Consider the following 21446-nt stretch of genomic DNA (forward strand, 5'->3'; position numbering starts at 1 on the left):
ACATCGTAGTAAGAGCTCCTAGATTTAGTATTTAGGCAAAATTTACTCTATATTTATGAAAATAATCTGAGAGAAGAAGAGTTGAATATAGTAATATGTTGGTGTCAAGAAAAGTGCTAAATTGATTGCTCAGTACCACATCTAGAAGTTTAGATTAAGTGTAGGATCAAGTATTCATGGGATATATAAATCTAGGTTCATCTTTTGGGCTTATAGAAGGAAAGGAAGTGTATATTGTTTAATATTCCCTGAGCACATTAACGTGATTGGTTATTGAGGTAAAATAATGCAAATGAAATAATCAAGAACTGCTATGGCTCATTATCGGTGTCCTCCCAGAGCTCAAGCCATCACTCACAGGTGGGCTTTTCAGAGGTGGCTGGATCTAGTGTGTGACACGGGGATGATTCGTGGTGTAATGCTGGGTTACAGGCACTAGGATTAAGGCTGTGAATGCTCCCTGCCCTAAGGCAGGTAGGCTGGATAAGATACGAGGGACAGAAAGCGGCTTGTCAGCGCTCACTGTGCTGTTGGCTCCCTTTTGCTGCCTCTGCCCGCCATACCACCCTTCTTTGGAGGCAGCCAGCTATGAACTGAAGCCCCTGTTAACTACGAGCTAAATACACTTTCTTCCTTTAATTTTGGGTGTCAGGTATTTTGTCTCAGCAATGAGAAAAATAACTAAAACAAGGACTGTACAGGAAATCTAGGGAACAGCCAACTAAAAGGATTAAGGAATTTAAAAATGCAGACATTAACCAAAGTAATAGAGTTAGTCATGATAAAGGGCAGGAAAAAGTAAGTGATTTGATTCAGTTGCACCCCATGCAGTTTATATGAAGATGATCCTGGCTTCTGTGGACAAAATTATGTAAGCTTCTTAAATCGAATTTTAATATGGTGAGACTGGTGGAGAAAATAACTTTTGAGGTTGGTTTCAGAAGGGGTAATCTGATTCAGAGTTGTGCCACTCACATGCATGTTTTTACTTGTGTTAACTTGAGCACGCATTCTAGTCACTACTGGTTCAAAGTCATATGTAAGACATTGACTTGAATGTCCCAAAGGACTAAATCCAAAGATAATTTGCTTACATCTGGCCTCTAGTATGTTTTTAAAATCAGATGCATAGTTTAGTCAAAACTGTAAACTACATAATTTTTACATCTTTTGGTATTTTGGGTTAAATATACTCTATGTAGCACTTCCCTGAACATCATGTTTTACCTGTACCTGTATGGCATTTTAAGACATTTTTACCAAATGTGATGGCATACATCCATAATATCAGCCCTCAGGAGGCTGAGACAGGAGGATTGCCACGAGTCTGAGGCCAGCCTGAATTATTTAGTGAGTTTAAGGCCAGCTGGAACTAAAAGTAAGACACTGTCTGAAAGTAAGTTTTTAAAAATAAAATTTAGGATTTTCTTATCTTTGAAAATATCAAGTGAGACAAAGTAGTTTTTAATCTGATAGAGCCAAGTATCTCTCCCATCAGAACAAATAAAGGATGACACTGATTTCATGAGTTTTGGTTCTTAAAATCTAGTGTGTCAGATCATTATTAAAAGCCATTCTTGGTGGGCACAGTGTCAAATGCACATAATTCCAGTAGCTTAAGAGGCTGTGGCAGAAGCACTGCCAGTTTGGGCCTAGTCTGTACAGCTGAATGAGACCCTGACTCAAAATAAAATACTGTACAACCTCAGTTTGTGACAAAATTCATTCCAGAAACATGCTTGTAATCCAAAGCACTTGTATATCAAATTTACCCATAAATCATAATGGAAACTCAGGTGATGGATTCCACAACCCAAAAATATTCATGTAAAAATGATTACATTAATGTAATATAAAATAATAAATACAAAAAGTAAAGAAAAGTACCTGCACTTACTTTTTTTTGGGGGGGGGGTACTGGGGAGAATGGACTCATGACTACCTCGGGCTTGCCAGGCAGGCACTTAAGCCGTTGAGCTAAATCCCCAGGCCCCATACCTTTGAAAGTCTTCGTGGCTGCTGTGAGGGAGACAAGACAAAGGAGCTTTCTGTGTATAACAGCTTCCACTATCACTGACAGAATCACTGCTATCTATTGGCTTCATGCATTCTTTCCTTTTTTGTGCAACCTTCATTAAGGAACCTATCTGATGACACTTGCTTTTGCCTTCCTTTGAGGATTTCGTGGCAATGTGACCTTGTATCGTCATTAACAGATCCATCACTCAAATCACTGCATCCTTATTTGGGTGGTGCTTTTCTTAGTTTCCCTCATTTTAAATGTCTCCCTAATCCCATTTGAATTGAGGGAGTCATCTTCCTTTTACCCTCCTCTTTTGCAGACAAGATCTTAAACTCTTGCTGTTGGGAGACAGATCACCCACAGTGAGGAGGAGGGTGAGAAGGGATAGAGAACCATTGCATGAGCTCAGCTGTGATTATGTGCCATTCAGCATCCTGTACTTTAACTTGTTGTTCATGACATCACTTGTTTATAAAGTTAAATTTATTAGAATGTTCATTTGTCATATAGAATATCCACAGAACAAGTTATTCACAATCCAAGGTTTTATTGCATTAAAAAAGAAAAGTCTAGAAGTATATTCCAGAGGTAAAAATCTCCTAGATTCAGTCCCCATGCCATTTAAAAAGCCAGCTTATTCAGATAACTCCACGCATAGCTGTTCAGTGGGTGTTTAAGTGATGACAGGTACGATAATAGCAAAAGCATACTGAAAGCATCCACTGAGTAATTAATGATTATTTCGTTATTTTCATCTTTTTTCTTGAGAGCATCAAGAGATTAAAGAAATTATCCAATTTGACCAAGGTCACACATAATGGTAGAACTAAATCTTGCAGCCAGAGTGTGGTGGGAGTCCCCACCACATGATGATGTGATGTTATTTTACTCAAAGTATTACTCAAGACTTCTGTGTGCCACAAATTTGCTTTAGTCTCTGTTATTTTTCCTCACATTTTTATCAGTGTACTGATTAGTGGGTTTCATCTTGGCACATTTTTATCAGTGTACTGATTAGTGGGTTTCATCTTGGCAGATTTGCGTCTGACACAAGACACTGTGATCATCCCCAGTCACTCGCTCGGCCTCCCCTCCCCCTCTCGTTCAGCTGCAGTGGGGGAGGGGAGAGGCTCCATGTGTATAATGTACTTTAATCATATTCATGCCCCCGCCTCTTAATTTTTTTAAATGTCAAATTATCAGCATGAATCTGAATACCAAAGCAATTCTTTTTCATTTCCTTTAATACTGAGTGTTTGTGGGTCTTTGATAGAAAAGCTTTCACTTCCAAGTCTGTGAACCATACAGAATTATTTAGACATTTTACTTTTGTTGGAGTTTGGAGAAGAGACATAAAATGGAAAGCTCTTAATATTCAAATATTTTGTCATTCATGCACCAAATTTAGGATAATTACCTTTCTAGCTAAGAAAGAACACCTCCTTGGTCTTGTATTGAGGAATAATAAACAGTCCCTGATAAGTCAACCTCTTTTCCATGAATGTCTACTTTTGCCCATACTAAAATAACGGCCAGAGTGTGCAGTTAGTAGGAAGACATGAGCAGTAAAGGATTTGCTCCTTCCAGTGCTGTCCAGTCCTTCTCTTTCGTCTTCCTGACCTCCGAACAGTTTACCTGAAGGTCTGCACTTCCCATGATGAAAGCAGTTTGCTCTCATGAGACAGTACGAGAATCGCACTCGTCTTAACCAAAGGAGGGAAAACGTTGCAGTGAATAAATCGAATGAAAAGTGAATAACCGAAATTTACCATTATTTAAACAAAATCTCCAGGTAATATAAGTCTTAGATATTTTGTTGCCCCAGAGTGTTAAAAACCAGTTTGGGGTGTGCTGCCATTCTCTGCCCCTCCCCAATGTGGGCATGCAGAGCGTGGGAACCTAGACATAATGCTACTGCTTTGGGTAAGGCTGTCCACTGAAGACACCTTCAAGTTCAAAATGATGGAAGGATATGAGGAAACAAGGTAGGAGAAAAATAATTACAATGGAAAAATGTCCAGACTATAAGATATTTATATTTTGGACTGTTTAGGGGAGATTTTGCCGTCTAACTAACAGGAAAACATAGAGATATTCTCCAAACTACTGGTGGTGTAACTTTCTTTTCTGGAGAAGTGAAATTAGGTAAATAAATTGCTGGTTTTACAGTGTTTCAGTGAAAAACAGATGCCAGTGGTGAATTTGTTTTTAAAGATACTCACTAAAAGTCTCCATTACATTGTCATTTATTTTACCTTAACGCATACCAACACCTTGTGGGTGGCTACTGTTTCTAACAAAAACCTAGGAAAAAACAAAGTCCAGAGGCTGGAGGTAGGACACTTCTAAATACCTTGCTAGCTAATGTAACACACGTGCTTCAAACATCATGTATTTTCTTTTAAAAAACTGTAGATATTTTAAATGGGGGATTTTTAAAAAGGCATCTGAATTCCTTAATTAAACTTGATTGCAATATAGATGACAAGCCCTGGACAAGGAATCTTGATTGTTTTGGGTTTTGTTTTTTGGAGGAGGGCCGTTTCTTTGTTTTATGAGGTTGGGTCGCCCTACATTGCGCTTAAAGCTCGGCTGTTTTAGGATCTTTTCATAAGTCAGCTCAGCACTCATGCTGGTTGTTTGTTTCCTTTTCTTTTCTCCTTTCTTTTCTCCCAGCCTCTGGCTGCTTTCTTTTCTGTTCCCTGCCTTTGAGGAGATTGAGTGTGTTCTTGCTCACAGGCAGTCCCAGTGCTCCAGTGCATTCCTCAGACATGAGACTTCTCTCTCCCCTGCAAATGTTAGCCTCCTTCCCCAAAATGAAATCTAATCCTTAAAAAGAAAACATTCATTTATAAAACTTGTTATTTAAGAATAACATGAGTTGTAGACAAATGTAGCTATAACACAAAAGATAGGTGGATGCTAAAGTGATATGTGCTTTAAGATTGATTCCTACATTGATAGTTAGTTGCTAGAGGAAACATATTTTCAGTGCTTAATTCTGTGGTTGCTAACCAGATTATCATGGCACCATTGTTAAGGATTTCGGCTTAGACATGAAAATAGTCTATCTGTATAGAACAAGACATTATTGTGGTATTTATTAAGATGGAATTCTTTGTAATCTAATTTTTTAGTAAAGGTATTACTCATTTGCTCAAATATTTGAGTTGCTATTATGTGAAAAACAGTTTATTTACCAGTGAATAGAAGGAAGACAGTGGCTAAAATTTATAGCTTCCCAAGTCTCTTTCCAAATCTGCGAGTAGTTCAGGGTGATAGTTCGGCATTTTTCATTTTGTTAGGTCTTGAACAATGCTTATTCTTTAAAATATTTGAGGGATGTGTATATTCCTCTTTCTTTAAAACATGAATTTTATGTTTCCAAAATAATCTAAGTTTAAAATCAAGCATCTAGTGTAATATACAAAGTGTAGTAATGAAAATCTTTCGGTAATTTGGGTAAGGGTGATTATGAATCATGGGTATAGCCTGATGACTTCTTCAGTGTTGTAAAGGAGAATGGGCGCCCTCCCCCCAAGCCCCCTCCTGTACGCGGGTGTGTGTGTGTGTGTGTGTGTGTGTGTGTGTGTGTGTGTGCGCGCGCGCGCGCACACGCGCACTTAGATTAGGTTATAGGCAGACTGATGACTTGTCAAGAAGAAATTACTTATTTTGAACTAAGTGCCATGACATTTCAGTTAAAGAGAGTTTTCTGTTATATGGCCCGTTGTATGTTACATGGGATCACATAGAATGGTGATCAAATTTCTCTTCATTTTTGCTCACTCTGAGGAGAAAATAAGATTGGACAGTGTGCAGTGGCAAGCAGAGACTCCACACTGAGACCAGGATGTGGAGGCACACGTAGGTTATCTCCTCATAGCTTTGAGACATTTCAGCTTGGAGGAATCGTTTCCACCTTATCTTTTTGCCTCACTTAGAAGTCTAAGAAGACTTGCTCCAGTTGCCCTCAAAGGCATACTTTGGGGTTAATCTTTATTTCATATGAGCAGGCAGTTATGTGTCTCAGTACTACCTACCATCCTCAGCGCTGCAGTTCATTGCTTACAAGTATTTATTTTATATTTGTCTAGCACCGCAGTAGGCGTTTACTGCTGTATCCCCTGCTTCTGGACTGATTGTCAGGAGGAAGCCCCTTTCAGGGTCAGGTCTTGGCGCACCTACAGGCTGAAGCAAATAAAGCTGGAGAAGTAAAGGGGATCTAGATCTCCTGGGGCCCTGCACGCATTCGAAGGAACTTGTGCCGCATCCCCCAAAAAGTAAGAGGATCATGAGCGGATCCTATGTTCAAATCCAGCGTTGGGTGACCATCTCCCTTTACTTCATGCTGTCTCCATTTTAAAGAATTAAAGGCACCCTCATAGAAAGTATATGTGACACTTGGAAAGCAAAGTAACATTGTACATGTATGTGGTTACATTTCCAGTAAATTCCTAAAGACATTTCCAGAATATCTTTTTATACCTTGTGAAATAATCGTTTGTGTACTTAAAAGATGAATATGAATGTGTAAGTAATTGGAAAAATTAATAATAAGACATTTACAACTTTTTACAGCAGCAAGTTTATTGAATATGGAGATCACAGTAAAAATATAAATTTTGAATTTTTAAAATATTGGCAGATACCTAGTATCTTCTCAATGCTTTGCTGTTATATGCCTAAAATAAGCGGATTAGAGAATTACTTTCACCTGTATTTAGTAAGAATGTTATAAAAACAAATATCTTTTTAAGTTATTTTTTTTGAAGGAAAATCAGTTCATATTCCATTGAGTCAAAGAAGGTAAAGTGCCAAACAGTCAGTATATAATATTGAAAATGTTTGTTTTTGCCTTTTAGTCATACTGAGGGATTTGCACCAAGACCTTGCACAAGCTAGGCAAGCACCACCACCTAAAGCTACCTGCCTCCTCCCTCAGGAATTACAAGCAGACACTACCATGCCTGGCAAATTTGTATTATAGATGCTTATATAAGCATCTATAGAAAACGTACAGAACTGCAAGTTGCATTAATGTTTTGTTTTGTCTTGTTTTACTTTTTAAGACAGACTCGCTAAGTATTTCAGGCTGGTTTGAGCTCACTGTGAAGCCCACACTGGCCTTGAACTCTCTCTGATCCTCTGTCTCAGTGTCCCAAGTGCTGGGATTACAGATGAGCACCACACACCCAGCCCCGCATTGATTCTGACCTCTCCCAAACAGCTTTCCTGTTGGCTCCACCTTTAAAACAGTACCTTGTTTTCTGGATTCATAAGTAGGCAGTTTTCTGATATCTCAGTTTCTGTGCTGTAATTATTGTATCCCACTTCTTCCTTTTAGGCATATTTATCTTCTTACTAAAATAAATCCTGGAATAATTCAGGGAGAATCTGAATAATAAATTTTTCTGTCCAGAAATACTTTCACCCTTATTATTATTCCTTAATTTTAAATTAAGCTTATTTAGGCAGGCAGTTTTACACTATTGTATTCTGATACCCTGCTGATGAAAAATACACAAGTACAATAGTATTTCATGTGTCTTTAAAAATAGTGACTTTAGAAAGCTACACCTTTTTAACTTTTATTGTGTTGAAATACCAAATGAGTTCATCTAATTTTTAAAGTAAAAAGTAGATAATTGTGTGTTGTGTTAGATTTGGTACAAAACAAAATATCCTAAGATCACTACTTAAACATATGTATACTTGTCAAGTATTATATTTTATAGTTGCTATACGTGTCATGTTTATTTTATGGCTCTTTTTCAGGGTCAGTAATTTAAATTATATTTTAATTTGGAGTTCCACAATGGTTCTAGACCAGTGCGGTCCAATGAAAGTTCTGCACTGATGGAAATGTTCTTGTTCACATCTGTACCATCCAGTAAGGTGGTCATTAGTCACTGGACCAGTGATGGCAAACCTATGGCACATGTGCTATTATGTCTTTCTTTCAAGACAAAAGATGCTAATGTATGAGTTGTTTTCTTGAACTAAGACCTCAATACTGAGGTTTAATTGCAGTATTGGAGCTTTGGATAAGGAAATAGGTTTGGGGTTGCAGGTTGACACTTGATCTCTAGAAGGTTCACCATCCTGTGCTAGACCTTGAGTGCTGATGCTGTCTTTGTTTACATTTGTATCTTATCAAGTGAGTAGACATTTTGAATTAATAGCTTGATTAGTCTTAGACCACATAGTTTAGGATAATTCTTTTTGTTTCTTTTTCTTTCTTTCTTTTTTTTAAATCTTTTTGAGACAGGGCCTCTCTGTGCAGTTGAGGCAGGCCTTGAGCTCACTTTGTAGCCCAGTGTGGTCTCAAACCCACAACGATCCTCCTGCCTAAGCTTCCCAAGTACTGGGCTTATAGGCATGAGCCACCACGCCCGACAAGATAATTCATTTTTACCTGCAGATTTTTTTTTCAGAAATGTATATGTCTTTTGCCTATACAGTGTAGACTTAGAAGTGAAGTTGTGGTGTTTGTATGTTTAGCTTATAGTGCCAATTTTTGCATATATTCAATGTGTTTTGAAGTATTGTTACCAGTTGGGTAAGGTTCTTTTGCTCAATTTAGATAAAATGTAAGAATCTATGATACATAGGCAGAGTTCTGAGCCTTGAGTGTCTGGGGCTCTCTGATCCTGACGTCAGGAGCTCCTTGCATTGCTCCCTTAGCAGCCAGAGCCAGTAGCTACCAGGAATCTCTGTACTCTTCCAGAACCGAGAGCCACCAGCTTTCAGCAGCTCTGCATAGCTCCGTGTCACTCTCATGCTGCTGCCTACCACTGTTTTGCCAGCCCCAGCTACTGAACTCCTAATATAACCACCTTAGCTTATTCTTCTTAATATAAAAATCACTAATCTGCAAAGTAAAGCTACGTGAGAGAGGTTGTATTGTGACTTAACGTTGCAGCATAAGGGGAAGCAGTATATAAAGTGATCTAAAATGGGTAAAGAGAGGCTACTTAAGTAGTTTTTTTCTTTTTTGTTTTTAAAGAAATATTGTTTTTAAAGAAATAAGAAAAATGTACACAGTGTCCTCAGCCTACCAAACTGTCTGGAAGGAAATGGCTTTCAGTCTTTCAGTAAAGGAAGAGTTCCTCACTGACTAGGGTGGGGATATCTGACTTCAGAGTGGTCAGAGTCTGGAACAGACCTGCAACAGAACCTTGCTGCTGCCAAACCGAATTTCTCAGGACAGTCGATGGGCATCTGGTGTTCTTTCAGGGAGCATCAATATATTTAGGGTGGCCAGGACCACCAAAGATGGAAGAAAGAAAAAATAAGTACTTGTTGGAGGCTTGGGGTCCTTCTGTCTCAGTAGTTTGTTAAAGCTTTATAATACTTTGAGGTTTCCCGTTTATATATTAACTGATGCTTATTAAAGAGTTACAGAAATAACCCTTCAAGTTTAGCTCTGCTCAGCAAGTAAGTGTATTAATAATATCTTCTGTTTTTCAGATTGCAAATTGAAGAATCTTCCAAACCTGTAAGGCTGTCACAACAACTGGACAAAGTTGTAACAACCAATTACAAACCTGTTGCTAATCATCAATACAATGTAAGTCTTGTGCATATCTCTCTTTATTCAGAGTTATATTTTTATTCCTTTCTCTATCATAGATTCTTACATTTTGAAAGGACTTCATCAGCCTTATACCTTGCATCTGGTGCGTGAGTACCTGACCTAGATTTAGTAAGAATATGATATATCAAACATAGAGAACATGCTCACTCTACATTGTAAGCTGTACAGTAAGAAGCCAACCAGTGTTCAAACTACTCTTGATCTATTTTTACAAAGAAATGAAACACTTCAATTCTGTGTTTCTAATATTTTAAATTATAATATACTAAGCAATCACTTTTTACCGTTTTTTATTTTTCAGTACCATTAAGCTGACCATAAGAATGTGTAATATATTGACAACTTTTATAGGTCATGCACTAAAAATATACGGTTATTATTTAACATTTTTAAGGATCATGGAACAGTTCTAATGTTTTCATTGATAAGTAAGATCACTTTGCCTGGTTTCAGCTCCCACAAGCATTTATTATAACGCCTTAATACTATGCAAAGTGAAGACTGCCTCATACATTTTTTAGAGCTTTATATTGAAGCATATTTTACATATGATATGCACATACATTGTCTCCTTATTAGTGTGTTGCCTTAGTTTCTTGTCATTGGGCGCAGTACCACAATGTCAAGGAGAAAAGGTATATTTTGGCTTGCAGATGCAGCCCCTGGTCAGCTGGTTCCTTGGCTGAAACAGGATGGCAGAGGGGCATAGAGGAGGAGGAGCTTTCACATCATGGTGGCCAGGAAGCAGAAAGAAAGGGGAAACCAGGAAGGAAGATATGCCCTTCCAGATCACACTCTCGTGAGTGGCCTCCAAACAGGCCCTACCTCCTCACAGCAAATGCCACCCCCGTAATCCAGTCACCTTCCAGAAGCCCTACCTATGAGTGCATGAGTATTTTTCGGGGGGTCATTTTTGATCTGCAGCTAGCATATATTCTTGTACATTATATGCCAGCTACTCTTGTGAGTGCTTCATAGATAGTAACATGTCATCCTATGAGATAATGCTGTCATTTCCAGTTTACACATCAGTCTAGAGGTTAGATTACCTGAAACACGAACTCATCTAGTTAGTAACTAACTGGTCCAAATACTCAACCCAGGCAAGTCTGGCTTAGAAGCCACACTTTTAACCACTGTGTATGTTTCCATAGGATACTTAGCGGTACTAAAAAGTGAAGAGTTTTTAGGTTTTAAAATACCTAAATGGAAGAATAAATGTAATAATTTCCTAAATATAAAATGAACATTAGGGGTAGGGGATTTAGCTCAGCGGCATAAGCGCCTGTCTGGCAAGCACATAAGGTTGTGAGTCCAATCCCCGGTAGCAAAACAACAACAACAACAACAACAAAAAAAAAAAAATATATATATATATATATATATAACATTAAGTCAAACAGCAACTAACAGTTGAAGTCCCATGTCCTACTTTGTTGCTTAAGAATTACTTTGATACTGAGTTCAGCAAGAATTAAAACATCTTGAAAACTGGTATTAAGTATCTCGACTTACTAAGAGGCACGGAACGGTATCTGCCAAACCACCATGGTATGGTATTTGAATATCTTATGGTTATTTTGTGTGAGAGCCAGCAGGTACCGCCAGAACTAACTGGAGACTGTGAGAAGTGGAATACATCTGCCACTTCTAAAGACATTCAAAGCCGGGCGTGGTGGCTCACGTGTGTAATCCCAGCACTCCGGAGGCTGAGGCAGGAGGATCGTTGTGGGTTCCAGACCAGCCTGGGCTACAAAGTGAGCTCAAGGCCAGCCTGAACTGCAAAGGGAGACCCTATCTCAAAAAAAAAAAAAAGAAGACATTCAAGCTGAAAATTTTTTTAAAAAATTATAGGTAGATAGATATGAATGTTAGTAGTAATGACAGCTTCTTATATTGATTGCCTATGATTTCTCTTCTCTCAGCCACAAATGCAACCTGCTTTGTGCCTGAGGTACAGACTCCTGGTGAACCAAACCAATAAAATGTCTTCAGGAAGCTACCTTTTCCTTCAGTTACGTTTATGCCTCTTTAGATCCCCAGATAGGATACAATGTGTATTTCCTTTGAAGTGGTTCATATGCATTTTTATACTACAGGTTACTTGCTGCTGTAGACCATCATTTCTGAGGCAGAAGGCAAGCCTCTCCCAGGTAGATCGGTGCTGGCACTTTGGTAGCTTCATAGCCAGACCTCGACCTGAGTTGTATTCTCAGTGCCATTGACCCTGTCCTGTTATCGAGGCCAAATATCATACATTTAGCATATTTTTACATTGCTTTCTTTTTTACTGCTAAACTACGGTAATACTGTGATTCACAGTACTTCTGTTGGCAAACAATTCAGTTCTCAAGCAAAAGTATTTTGACAAAATTTTGCTTCCGCTCACGAACTCCACCTTAGATAACAAACACAAGTGTGGCCATCTTCCCCCACAATCACAAACGCAGTCATCTTCTCACAATTGTAAAACTAAGTTCGTGAACCAAGGTACCACTGTGTATTCAAATACATTGTATCCTGAACTTTTTAGGTTATAAAGCTGTAACATCCATTTTAATTCTTCTTTACATTAAGTTATATTTCAGTTAAGGAATGTTAAAATTATCATAAATGAGTCATAACAGTAATGAGTTATGTAATCTTTGGTTAAGATTTTGTTTACATACAACAAAGATTGCTATCATCTTATGTTGCACTTGAGTGTTTAATGATTGTTTTCTGTGGGAGTTTATCAGAATGAGTTGGGGGGGCATCAGCATGGATTTAAAAATCATATTTAGTATTAGAGTATATCATCAACTGTAAAATTATAAAGCTTTTGTTATTTATCAGAAGGGAACATTGATTTTTTTTTAATATTGAGAGACTTCAGTATTGTTTGGTGACAATGATTTGACATTATATAATTAAGATCCAATAAAAATTTTAAAATTCACTATAATGTTAATGTTTTCAAAGTTTTGTAAGCAAGCACTACATAAACATGAAGTTCAGGATTTGATTTTAATAGTTGGGGTCCTTCAAATGAAATTTTCAGATAAAATTAAGGGGAAATTTATATAAAAATGAGAGTAAAGGATTGCATATAGACTTTTGAAGGGGACAAAGTTGGGATTTTAATCTAGTACTTCATATATGCTAGTACCCCATCAGTGAGCCATACTCTGATCCTGTCCACACATTTAATTAGAAAAAAACATCTTTCAGGGCTGGGGATTTAGCTCAGTGGCATAAGTGCCTGCCTGGCAGGTGCAAGGTCATGAGTTCTATCCTCAGTGCCAAAAAAATCACTTTTCATGTACCTCCGCAAATTTTTTTATATAGACAGAATATCCAAATATTTAAACCCCTTAAAACTTTACTCTGTACTTGAAGCTTTTCTAAGAAATTTATCTCTATACATAATTCACAAACTAGGGTGTATTACCCACCGCACTGGCCATTCAGAAGGCACTCATTGGACAAACAGTATTATATGATCATCATTATCTTTTAGAATATCTTTTCCTTGAGAGCTCTCCCCTGAAAACTCTCCTCTTGCTAGACTAATGCCTGTTAGCTTTCTCCCTAAGTGGCATTTCTTCTGTCTTCATTAAGATTCTGAAGGACCAGTTTATGTAGGTCAGCATTTTCCAGGGTAAGTTTTGTGAAACACGAATTTGTAAGAGCTTCCTTGAGGACCCGGGACTCTTTAGCGTTGGGAATGTTGCTCAATAGTGGAGCTTTTGCCTAGCATGTGCAAAACCTGGACTTAATCTCCAGCACTGTTTAAAAAAAAAAAGCAAAGGCCTCAAATTCCTCTTTCCTTATCCTTTGAAGTAGTAAAAACAAACTTTAGGAAATAATAGCATCCTCAAAATTAAGGTTTGTAAGAGGTTTCATTGGGTAAAGGGGAAAACATTAGAACTTAAATTTATCTTGTTTTTTACCTAATAAAAGGAAAAAGTTTTTAAAAATATTTGCCATGTAGATTGACCCAGCACCCTTATGCAGTCCCTATATTAGTTGTTTTTTAGAAAAAGAGTGAAATTATGCAACATGAAGGAATTGATCACGGCTTCTCATTTTCATTTGTTTTCAGAGTTTTAGATTTGTTGCTAAATTCAGAGATTTACATAGTACCTAGTATTAATTAAACTCAGTGTTAACAAATTAACAAACGACTTAAAAAGCTTTCCCATAAAGAAATCGTAGTTTATAAATAATACTAATAAAGCAAATATATGTGAACCAGAAAATAGGAAAGTGGGTCCTTCTCTTGCTTCTAAGGTGATCTTTCTATGTGAAGTAGAGACAGTGATAAAGGAATCGGATCTGACAAGAACTTAGCTCTTCCGAAACAAAAATTATCAGTATCACTTTAAATATGGCTTGTCATTCACTGTATTTGATGATGACTCCTCTGTGTCTTATCTTAGAAGCAGAAGCAACTCTAGCTATTTCAAGTAGAAAGAGATGTAGAAGGAATTGGTCACAAATGGTTTATGAACACAAAATGAAAAGGCTGGAGTTGCAAAACCAGAAAGCTGCAGCTTGGGACGTGCCCAGCCAGTGCCGAACCTTCCTCCTGCTTCCATCCTCCCCTTGGCAGGACTCCAGCTGGGCCCCAGCTGATCTGGGGATCTTGGAGATGTAGTCTGACAGTGCTGCTGCCCAGTGACCAAGGCCTGGGCCTGGGGGCCTGGTGCAGAAATGACTGGCACGAGGCGCCTGGGCCTTTGCTGTGTTGTGCCTTGAGTTATGTTAGCAGCTGCTAGTCCAAAGCTTTCAGTTTGCAGTACTTTCACAGACCAGAGGTGAGAGCATGAAGACAGAGCATTGTATTTCAAGAGCCAACAAAAAGTTGTTTTGTAATTTTGACACATTAAGGCTTCCTTTTAAAATAGTGTATCTTATTTCATTCCTTTTATACTTTGGTTTTTCTTCAGATCACATAAATCTTCCCCCTAATTTCACCCCTTTTAAGTTTTTATTTTATATATGCTTCATTATATTCATATAGTTTATAATATATTCGTATTTTTACAATTTACAAAGACAGAATTTAAAATTTTTCTGTAAAAGTATTCATCCAAAAAGTATAGTTAGCTAATGTGTAAGATTCCTTCCAACCCCTCTGTTTCTGAATCTGTCTCTAAATTACAGTCCGTGTATGTGTTCCTATTGACATTGAGAACATCATTATCTGGCTTCTGTAAATTTCACGGTATTCACCGGGGATTTAGCTCAGTGGCATAAGTACCTACCTGGCAAGTGTGAGGTCGGGAGTTTGATCACTGGTACCAAAAAAAAAATTCATGGCATTCTTAAATGTGTTCTGTGGTCTAGTAACACCTTTCCCTGAAAGGAATCATATTCTCTGTTGTCTAGGTAGTGGTTCTCAGCATGGACTGTGTACTATACTCACCCACGAAACTTTATAAACGGAAAATACCTTCACACTTGCTCTTACGTGGAGGCCAGCTGTCTTAAGGTTTTTTAAGTTTCCTGAGTAATTCTAGTGCAAAGCTACTCACGGATCCAGAGAGACAGGAACTTTCTGCAGTTCTGTCTGCCGTTTCCTTTGAGAAGAGAATGATTAAAAAAATGAATAGTTGGTATCTTGTCCTTATCATCATCCATAGTCCCTGCTCCTAAATTTGATGCATTGTGTTTTTATCTCGATCAGGAAATGATTGCAAGCTAGAAAAGCTTAAATTTTAAAAAATAATGGAAATAATTGTTGCATCTTGAGGGAAACTGCCAGATCAGAAGGAAAATTTGTTTTATGTTTATGCTCTATGCTTCACTGTGGCAGTCAACTCTATTAGTCTCCAAAACTAAGGTTATTAAGTCTTGAGGGGTTTGGGGGGAGGGTCTTATTAAATGTTTAGAAATTAATATGAATTTTGTGATTAAAATACCAGCAGGACTGTATCATATAGACTTTTCAGCAACATTTGCTAATATCTGCTGAGTATGAGAACACTACATGCCATGTCAGAATAAATATGCACATCAAGGACTGACCAATTCTAAAGAATTAATTTCCTCAAGAGATGATGACACAGGAAGCAGAAATAGAAGCACTGGTAGGGGGAAGAGGAGTAATCTTTCATAAGGATTTAAAATGCATAACCATGATAGTTAAGGCTGTCGTGCTTGCTTCAGAAGTTTTTAAAAAAACGCCTTCACAAAGACTGCCGTGACAAAGCAATCAACGGAGTTCTGCAAACAACTGTCTAGAAATTTACAGACATCTGAATTTTAATATTTTAATTGGTAGTGGGCGGCATTTATATTTTTTGTCAGTGATTATGGTTTCAGTAATGACAGTTGAGCATCTCTGTACACGTCCACAATAGATTTTCAACATTTGGTTGATTTAGCCATGAATAATTTGTTTTCTATTGTGAAAGCAAAATTAATTGTATATGATAGGGTTTTTTTGTATTGTAAAAATTTATAACTGGGGGCTGGGGATTTAGCTCAGCGGCATAAGCACCTGCTTGCAAGTAGGCAGTCGTGAGTTCGATCCCTGGTACCGATAAAAAAAAAAATTTATAACTGGATGTTTAATGTACTTTCTGAATGGACATTTATTTCAATGATGTTGGTTATTGTTGGAGGCAGACAGAAGATCAGTAATTAAAATTCAGAGAGCATAAAAACTATTTCTAAAGGAATGTGGAGGTACACACCTGTAATACTACCCTGTGGGAGACTAAGGCAAAAGGATCCCAAGTTCAATCCCAGGCTGGGCCATTTAGTGGGGCCTGCCTCAAAAAAAAAAAAAAAAAAAAAAAAAAAAAAAGACAGATGATCCATCAGTGCAAAGGCCCTGGGTCCAATGCCCACTGTTGAAGAAGGGGAAAATTGTTTTGTTCCAGTAACTATTGTAGTAATATTTTAGGCTATGTGATAAAAAGTTAGATATAAACTGCTTTCAGTATCAGTTCCTTAAAATACCTGTACATCAGTAAGAGATAAAATGCCCAAAGAGAAAACCATTTAAAAGAGAAATAACATCTCAGAACTAAGGTCTTTTTCTAAGTAAACTAGCTGTTCTGTTTTGTTTGTTCTGTGAGACAAGCTCTCACTGTGCAATTCAGGCTGGCCTTGAGCTCACTTCATAGCCCTGGCTGGTCTCGAACTCGCAATGATCCCCTGCCTCAGCTGGGTGCTGGGGTTACAAGCGTGTGCCACCGTGGCCGACTACTAGTTCATATATTTTGTGGTTTGTGTAAACAATCTTATGTGTAGTACCAGATTTTGAGAAAACTGAGATTACTATTTCTGTATTGTATTGTTAAATTATAAAAAAGGAAAGTTACTCTAGTGATCTGATTTATTTTTTTTGTACCGGGAATCAAACTCACAACCTTGCACTTGCCAGGCAGGTGATGTGCTACTGAACTGTATCCCATTTTGTTTTAAAAGTCTTTCCTGTAAGCTACTCAGTTGTACAGGCTGTAAAGATAATATGTACATGTTCTGTTTTTCTTGCCATTTTTAAATAAATGTAGGATTAAACTTCCAATATTGAAATTTCTCTGATGTGCAATAGAATTTTCTTGTGTTGCTTGTTTGTTTTGATGCTGGGAATTAAACTCACAACCTCATGCTTGCCAGATAGGTGCTGTGCTGCTGAGCTGTATTCCTGGCGGAATAGTAGTTTCATATATGTCATTGCTGTTATTATTTTATACATGTGAGTTTTCAGGTTATACTTTAAAGAGTTTTTGTTCACTGTTTGTAAAAGTTAACAGTTGGGCCACATGGACTGCCAGAGTTGAGCCACTGATGGACATGGTTAGCACAAAAGATTATCGTATATTTCTTGTCTGTTTTTCTTCTACTTTAAATAGGAAAGCACCAACCTTCTATGTAGATACTATAATTTAGGTAGCATCTGAATCACAGTTTACTCTGTTAATCTCATCCCAAGTATTGGTTTCTTTCTAATTTGTTAAGATTAAATTTTTACCTTTAATTCGGACCCTGTCGGATGTGAGTTTGCCACTTGGTAACTGTTAAACGTTTCTCTCATCAGTGCCAGCTGCAGCGTGTACCCTGCCTAAGGTGTGCCACTTACTGGACAACATTTTTTCCTGTTGTCTTCCTTGCCTTCTCAGTTGTTTGACGCACAGAAGAGCCTGAATATACCATCACTCCTTCCGTTTTCTGAATTCCGCTGTTTCTTTCTGTCTTTCAGAATAAAGTAAAGCTGGGGTGAGAGTACACTCAGAGTGTCATGCCGTTCTAGCTTCATGCAGAAAACACAAAAGCCGGACCTTGGTCTTCTACGGGATACCCCCTTTCTTTGCTTTGTTTTTTGTTGGAGATCAGTGGCCTTTTGGTGATAAATCAAATCTTACACTGCATTTAACTCTTTGGAAGAGAACCTCAGGTTGTCCCTGTCTCCTCTGGTTCTCTGGTTCCTCTGATTTCCAGATCCTAAATCAAGATTCTCGACCCATGCTCGACCAGAGTAGAGATTATAATATGTCCTCCAAGACCTGGTTTTTTCCTACTTCTTCCCCAGGTCTCTTTATTGGGCTGTCAAGTGCAGTGCAAAGCATAAACCTGTTTAGTACTTTATAAAAGTTAACAGAGGGTGAAGATACAGCTCAGCAGTGCAGTGTTTGCACCAGGTCCTGAGTTCAATTCCTGATACCAAAAAAAAAAAAAAAAAATTAACAGAGAAAAGTTATAGTTATAGTCATTGATTAGCAAAGAACAGCTTAACAGACTTATTCCACAATACTCAGCTTTTTAATCCAAAGACCCTAGTACTTTATCTTGGACTACTATGCTTGCTTTCTTCCTGGTGTGGTCATTCTCTTCTTTCTTTTGATCCTAAAGCATGTATTCATTCAAATCCTCTTGTTTTGTTTTATGCTCGTCTCACCCAGAAAATCTTGGAGCTGGCTGGACTTTATTCCCCTCAAACAACACATGCCATGCGTTTTTGTTGTTTAGCTTCATGATCTTGCCCTAGTTAGTTCTGTGGTCTACTGATACTTCATTTACAGTGTTCAGTACCATGCAGACGGCTCTTAAATGCAGAACAGTCACCTCCACATCAGTTAAACCAAGCCCTGTCTCCATGTACTGATACGTACAGAGCTAGTTAAGCAAATTTCTTTTCCCTTGAACTGGCTCCAAGCAATGTAAATAAGGCTCTCTGAGGTTCTGATATGTAATGTTTGAAGCCAGCCGGCTTGGGTTGACTTCCCAGGGTACAAAAGTTTCCATATCAGAAACTGAAGGCACAGCTTCCTAAACCATTCAGATGCTACCCAGTTGAGTTATACAGATTGGTCTTTCTGTATCCCCTTCTCCCTGCATATTGCAGAGCTGCTTTCTCACCACCTGGCCAGCTCAGCTCATACTGCATAATTTGCTATTCTCACCGTCACTCATCCTCGAGCCGCTCCCTTCTTCATGAAATAATAAATTCTGGGTGAGGCCTTGAGTCAAGGCCTTTGTTCATATATCTTCACCTGAACAGGACTCAGGACTCCTTGGCTGTCTGTAATTATAAATATGTTTTAATGTCTTTATTCTTGCTGTGGGTTGTGCTGTAGGTGGTAGATTAAAATTCACTCACCAACATTCCAATAATTTTCCATAGGATTACAAATACAGTTTCCATACTGCAAGGCAGACAAGGAAGGAGATCACTGTGGTTAGATTATGATGATATGATAAGAGATTACAATATTGGAATTACATGAAAGGTCCTTTATAGACTTTTTTTTTACTTGAACCCTAAGAAAGGGATACTTTTTAAAGGAAAACTCTTATTTGCAGTCCTCAGCACATAGTCCATGCTTAATCTGCTGAAAAGATACATGGATTTTGAGTTTTACTCCCAGGATAAACATATCATAATGATAATTAAGTTAGCTCTTCTCCCTTGTCTGGCTCTCTGGCACCTAAATTTATTTACTCATAAGACACTATTGACAAAGTCACCTTTATCCACTAAGTTGAAGTCTCATTATGAGTAAGATCTATTTTCAGCACAGGTCAGGATGAAGAGATGCTTTCTGCCTTGCTCCGTGGCCTTTGTTGGTTACAGTGCTTCCCAAACTCCCCATTTCCTAGAGAAGCTGTTCTATGATCTGCCTACCCCTAAAAACCCCACACTTGAAAGATGTTAGCTACCAAAACTACATCCAGCATACTTACTTTATTGTATCTTGGTTATTCGAAAACACAGGAACTGCAAGTTAAGCCTTTCTGTTTAAGAAAGGAACCTAGAAGAAAAGCCTGCTTGGGAGCTAATGGCACATTGCGCAGATCTGCATTAAGTACTGAGAGTAATTCACAGCGGCATCTTTACTATCACAGACCCTTAAAGGTGCAGGGAATCCTCAGAGCAACACGGACCCTGTTTAGGCTGCCCCGCAAAACACCAGATTTAACAGTCAGGAAGATGAGCAGAGATGCTTGTGTGTCCAAGTGAGCATTTAGATTGATGCCTTTCTTTTGCTTTCTTTGCATGTAGATTGAATATGAAAGGAAGAAGAAAGAAGACGGAAAGAGAGCTCGGGCGGACAAACAGCATGTTCTAGACATGCTATTTTCAGCTTTTGAAAAACACCAATATTATAATCTTAAAGACTTGGTGGATATCACGAAACAGCCTGTGGTATGTACATGTTCACATTGCTCTCTTGTGTATCTCCTGCTTTGTTAACACGTCAGACTGAAATGTAACCTTCCTGTATGATTAAATTTATAGTCATTTATACCAATGACAATTTACATTGACATTCAGAAACGTGTCTTAGTGCAGCTACTTTTTTGTAACATGAGCTTCATTATTTTAGATTTCAAATACATTTACTATCAGTAATTCCATGTGAAGAGAAGAAATTACTCTTTTGATTTATTCTTGACAAATCTGAAGGCTTTGTTATACATCAGCATTCCACTTTTTGTTAAAATATTAGTTTAAATTCCCAAGAATATAAGTAGTTATTTTAATAGAGAAGAAGAAAGTGCTCATGCTGCAGTATGATCAGTTCACCCTAATGACTTCGCTCCCTTTGGCATCAAAGCCTTAGAAACTACATTCCAAGCTAGACTTAAAAAATTGAAAAAGAATAATTCATTAGCTAACCAGTGTTTCTTCTAGTTTTAATGACATTTATCTGTGCATTTTATATATAAATGTATATGTAAAAAGCTATTCCAGAAATTTTGAAAGCAAACAAAACATTCTTAAGTAATAAAACATGCACAAAATTAGATACAGAAAAACAGGCAGCTGTCGTGGGACGTCCCGATAATACCAGGAAAAGTAGTTTCTTTGCCCTTCCATATAAGGCTTCTTCATTTTGCGTCAGAGACCAGATTATTAGAGTGCCTCTGTTTTGATTCTTCAGATAATTTTTTTTGTATGTCAGTACTTAATTGAATCTCTCATAATAGCGCCTCTTGACTCATGATCGAGGGGGGACTAGCTTCAGAGCAGCCATTAACTGCCTGAGTTTATGCAGAAATATTTGGATTTTTCTGGGAGCAAACCCATAGTATGTATCAGCTTTTCTAGAGAATCACTGATCTAGAAACTGTGTGCTTTATATTAGTTTAATTATTTAGAAACTCCTTTGACAAGCAGATTATACCTTACCAATAAATTTAGTAGCAATTCAGTAAAGAATGCATTTATCTTAAAAGAAAAAAAATAAAAAAGGAAAATCCTCGTCTTCGAGGACCATCATATTTTCCTCAGGGAAGTTGACAGGCAAAGTGAGGTTGGAGGACAGAGAGCCAGTGTCAGGAGAACACTGTAGAGAATGCCTGGAGATAGGCCAGAGCTCGGGC

General features: G+C 37.9%; 1 protein-coding gene across 2 annotated transcripts in view; it reads left to right on the forward strand.

Moving 5' to 3' along the window:
- Positions 1 to 21446, forward strand: part of Gtf2f2 (general transcription factor IIF subunit 2) — a 162421-nt gene that overhangs the window by 122521 nt on the left and 18454 nt on the right. For both annotated transcript variants that reach the window (XM_003477472.5, XM_063232753.1), the window contains 2 exons: positions 9497 to 9596; positions 20122 to 20265. In XM_003477472.5, coding sequence (XP_003477520.1) covers positions 9497 to 9596; positions 20122 to 20265 — 244 coding nt within the window. The remainder of the gene's footprint in view (positions 1 to 9496; positions 9597 to 20121; positions 20266 to 21446) is intronic.

Source organism: Cavia porcellus, unplaced genomic scaffold, assembly GCF_034190915.1.
Source record: "Cavia porcellus strain 051 isolate PalLab524CR breed Dunkin Hartley unplaced genomic scaffold, mCavPor4.1 scaffold_21, whole genome shotgun sequence".
Classification (NCBI taxonomy): Eukaryota; Metazoa; Chordata; class Mammalia; order Rodentia; family Caviidae; genus Cavia; species Cavia porcellus.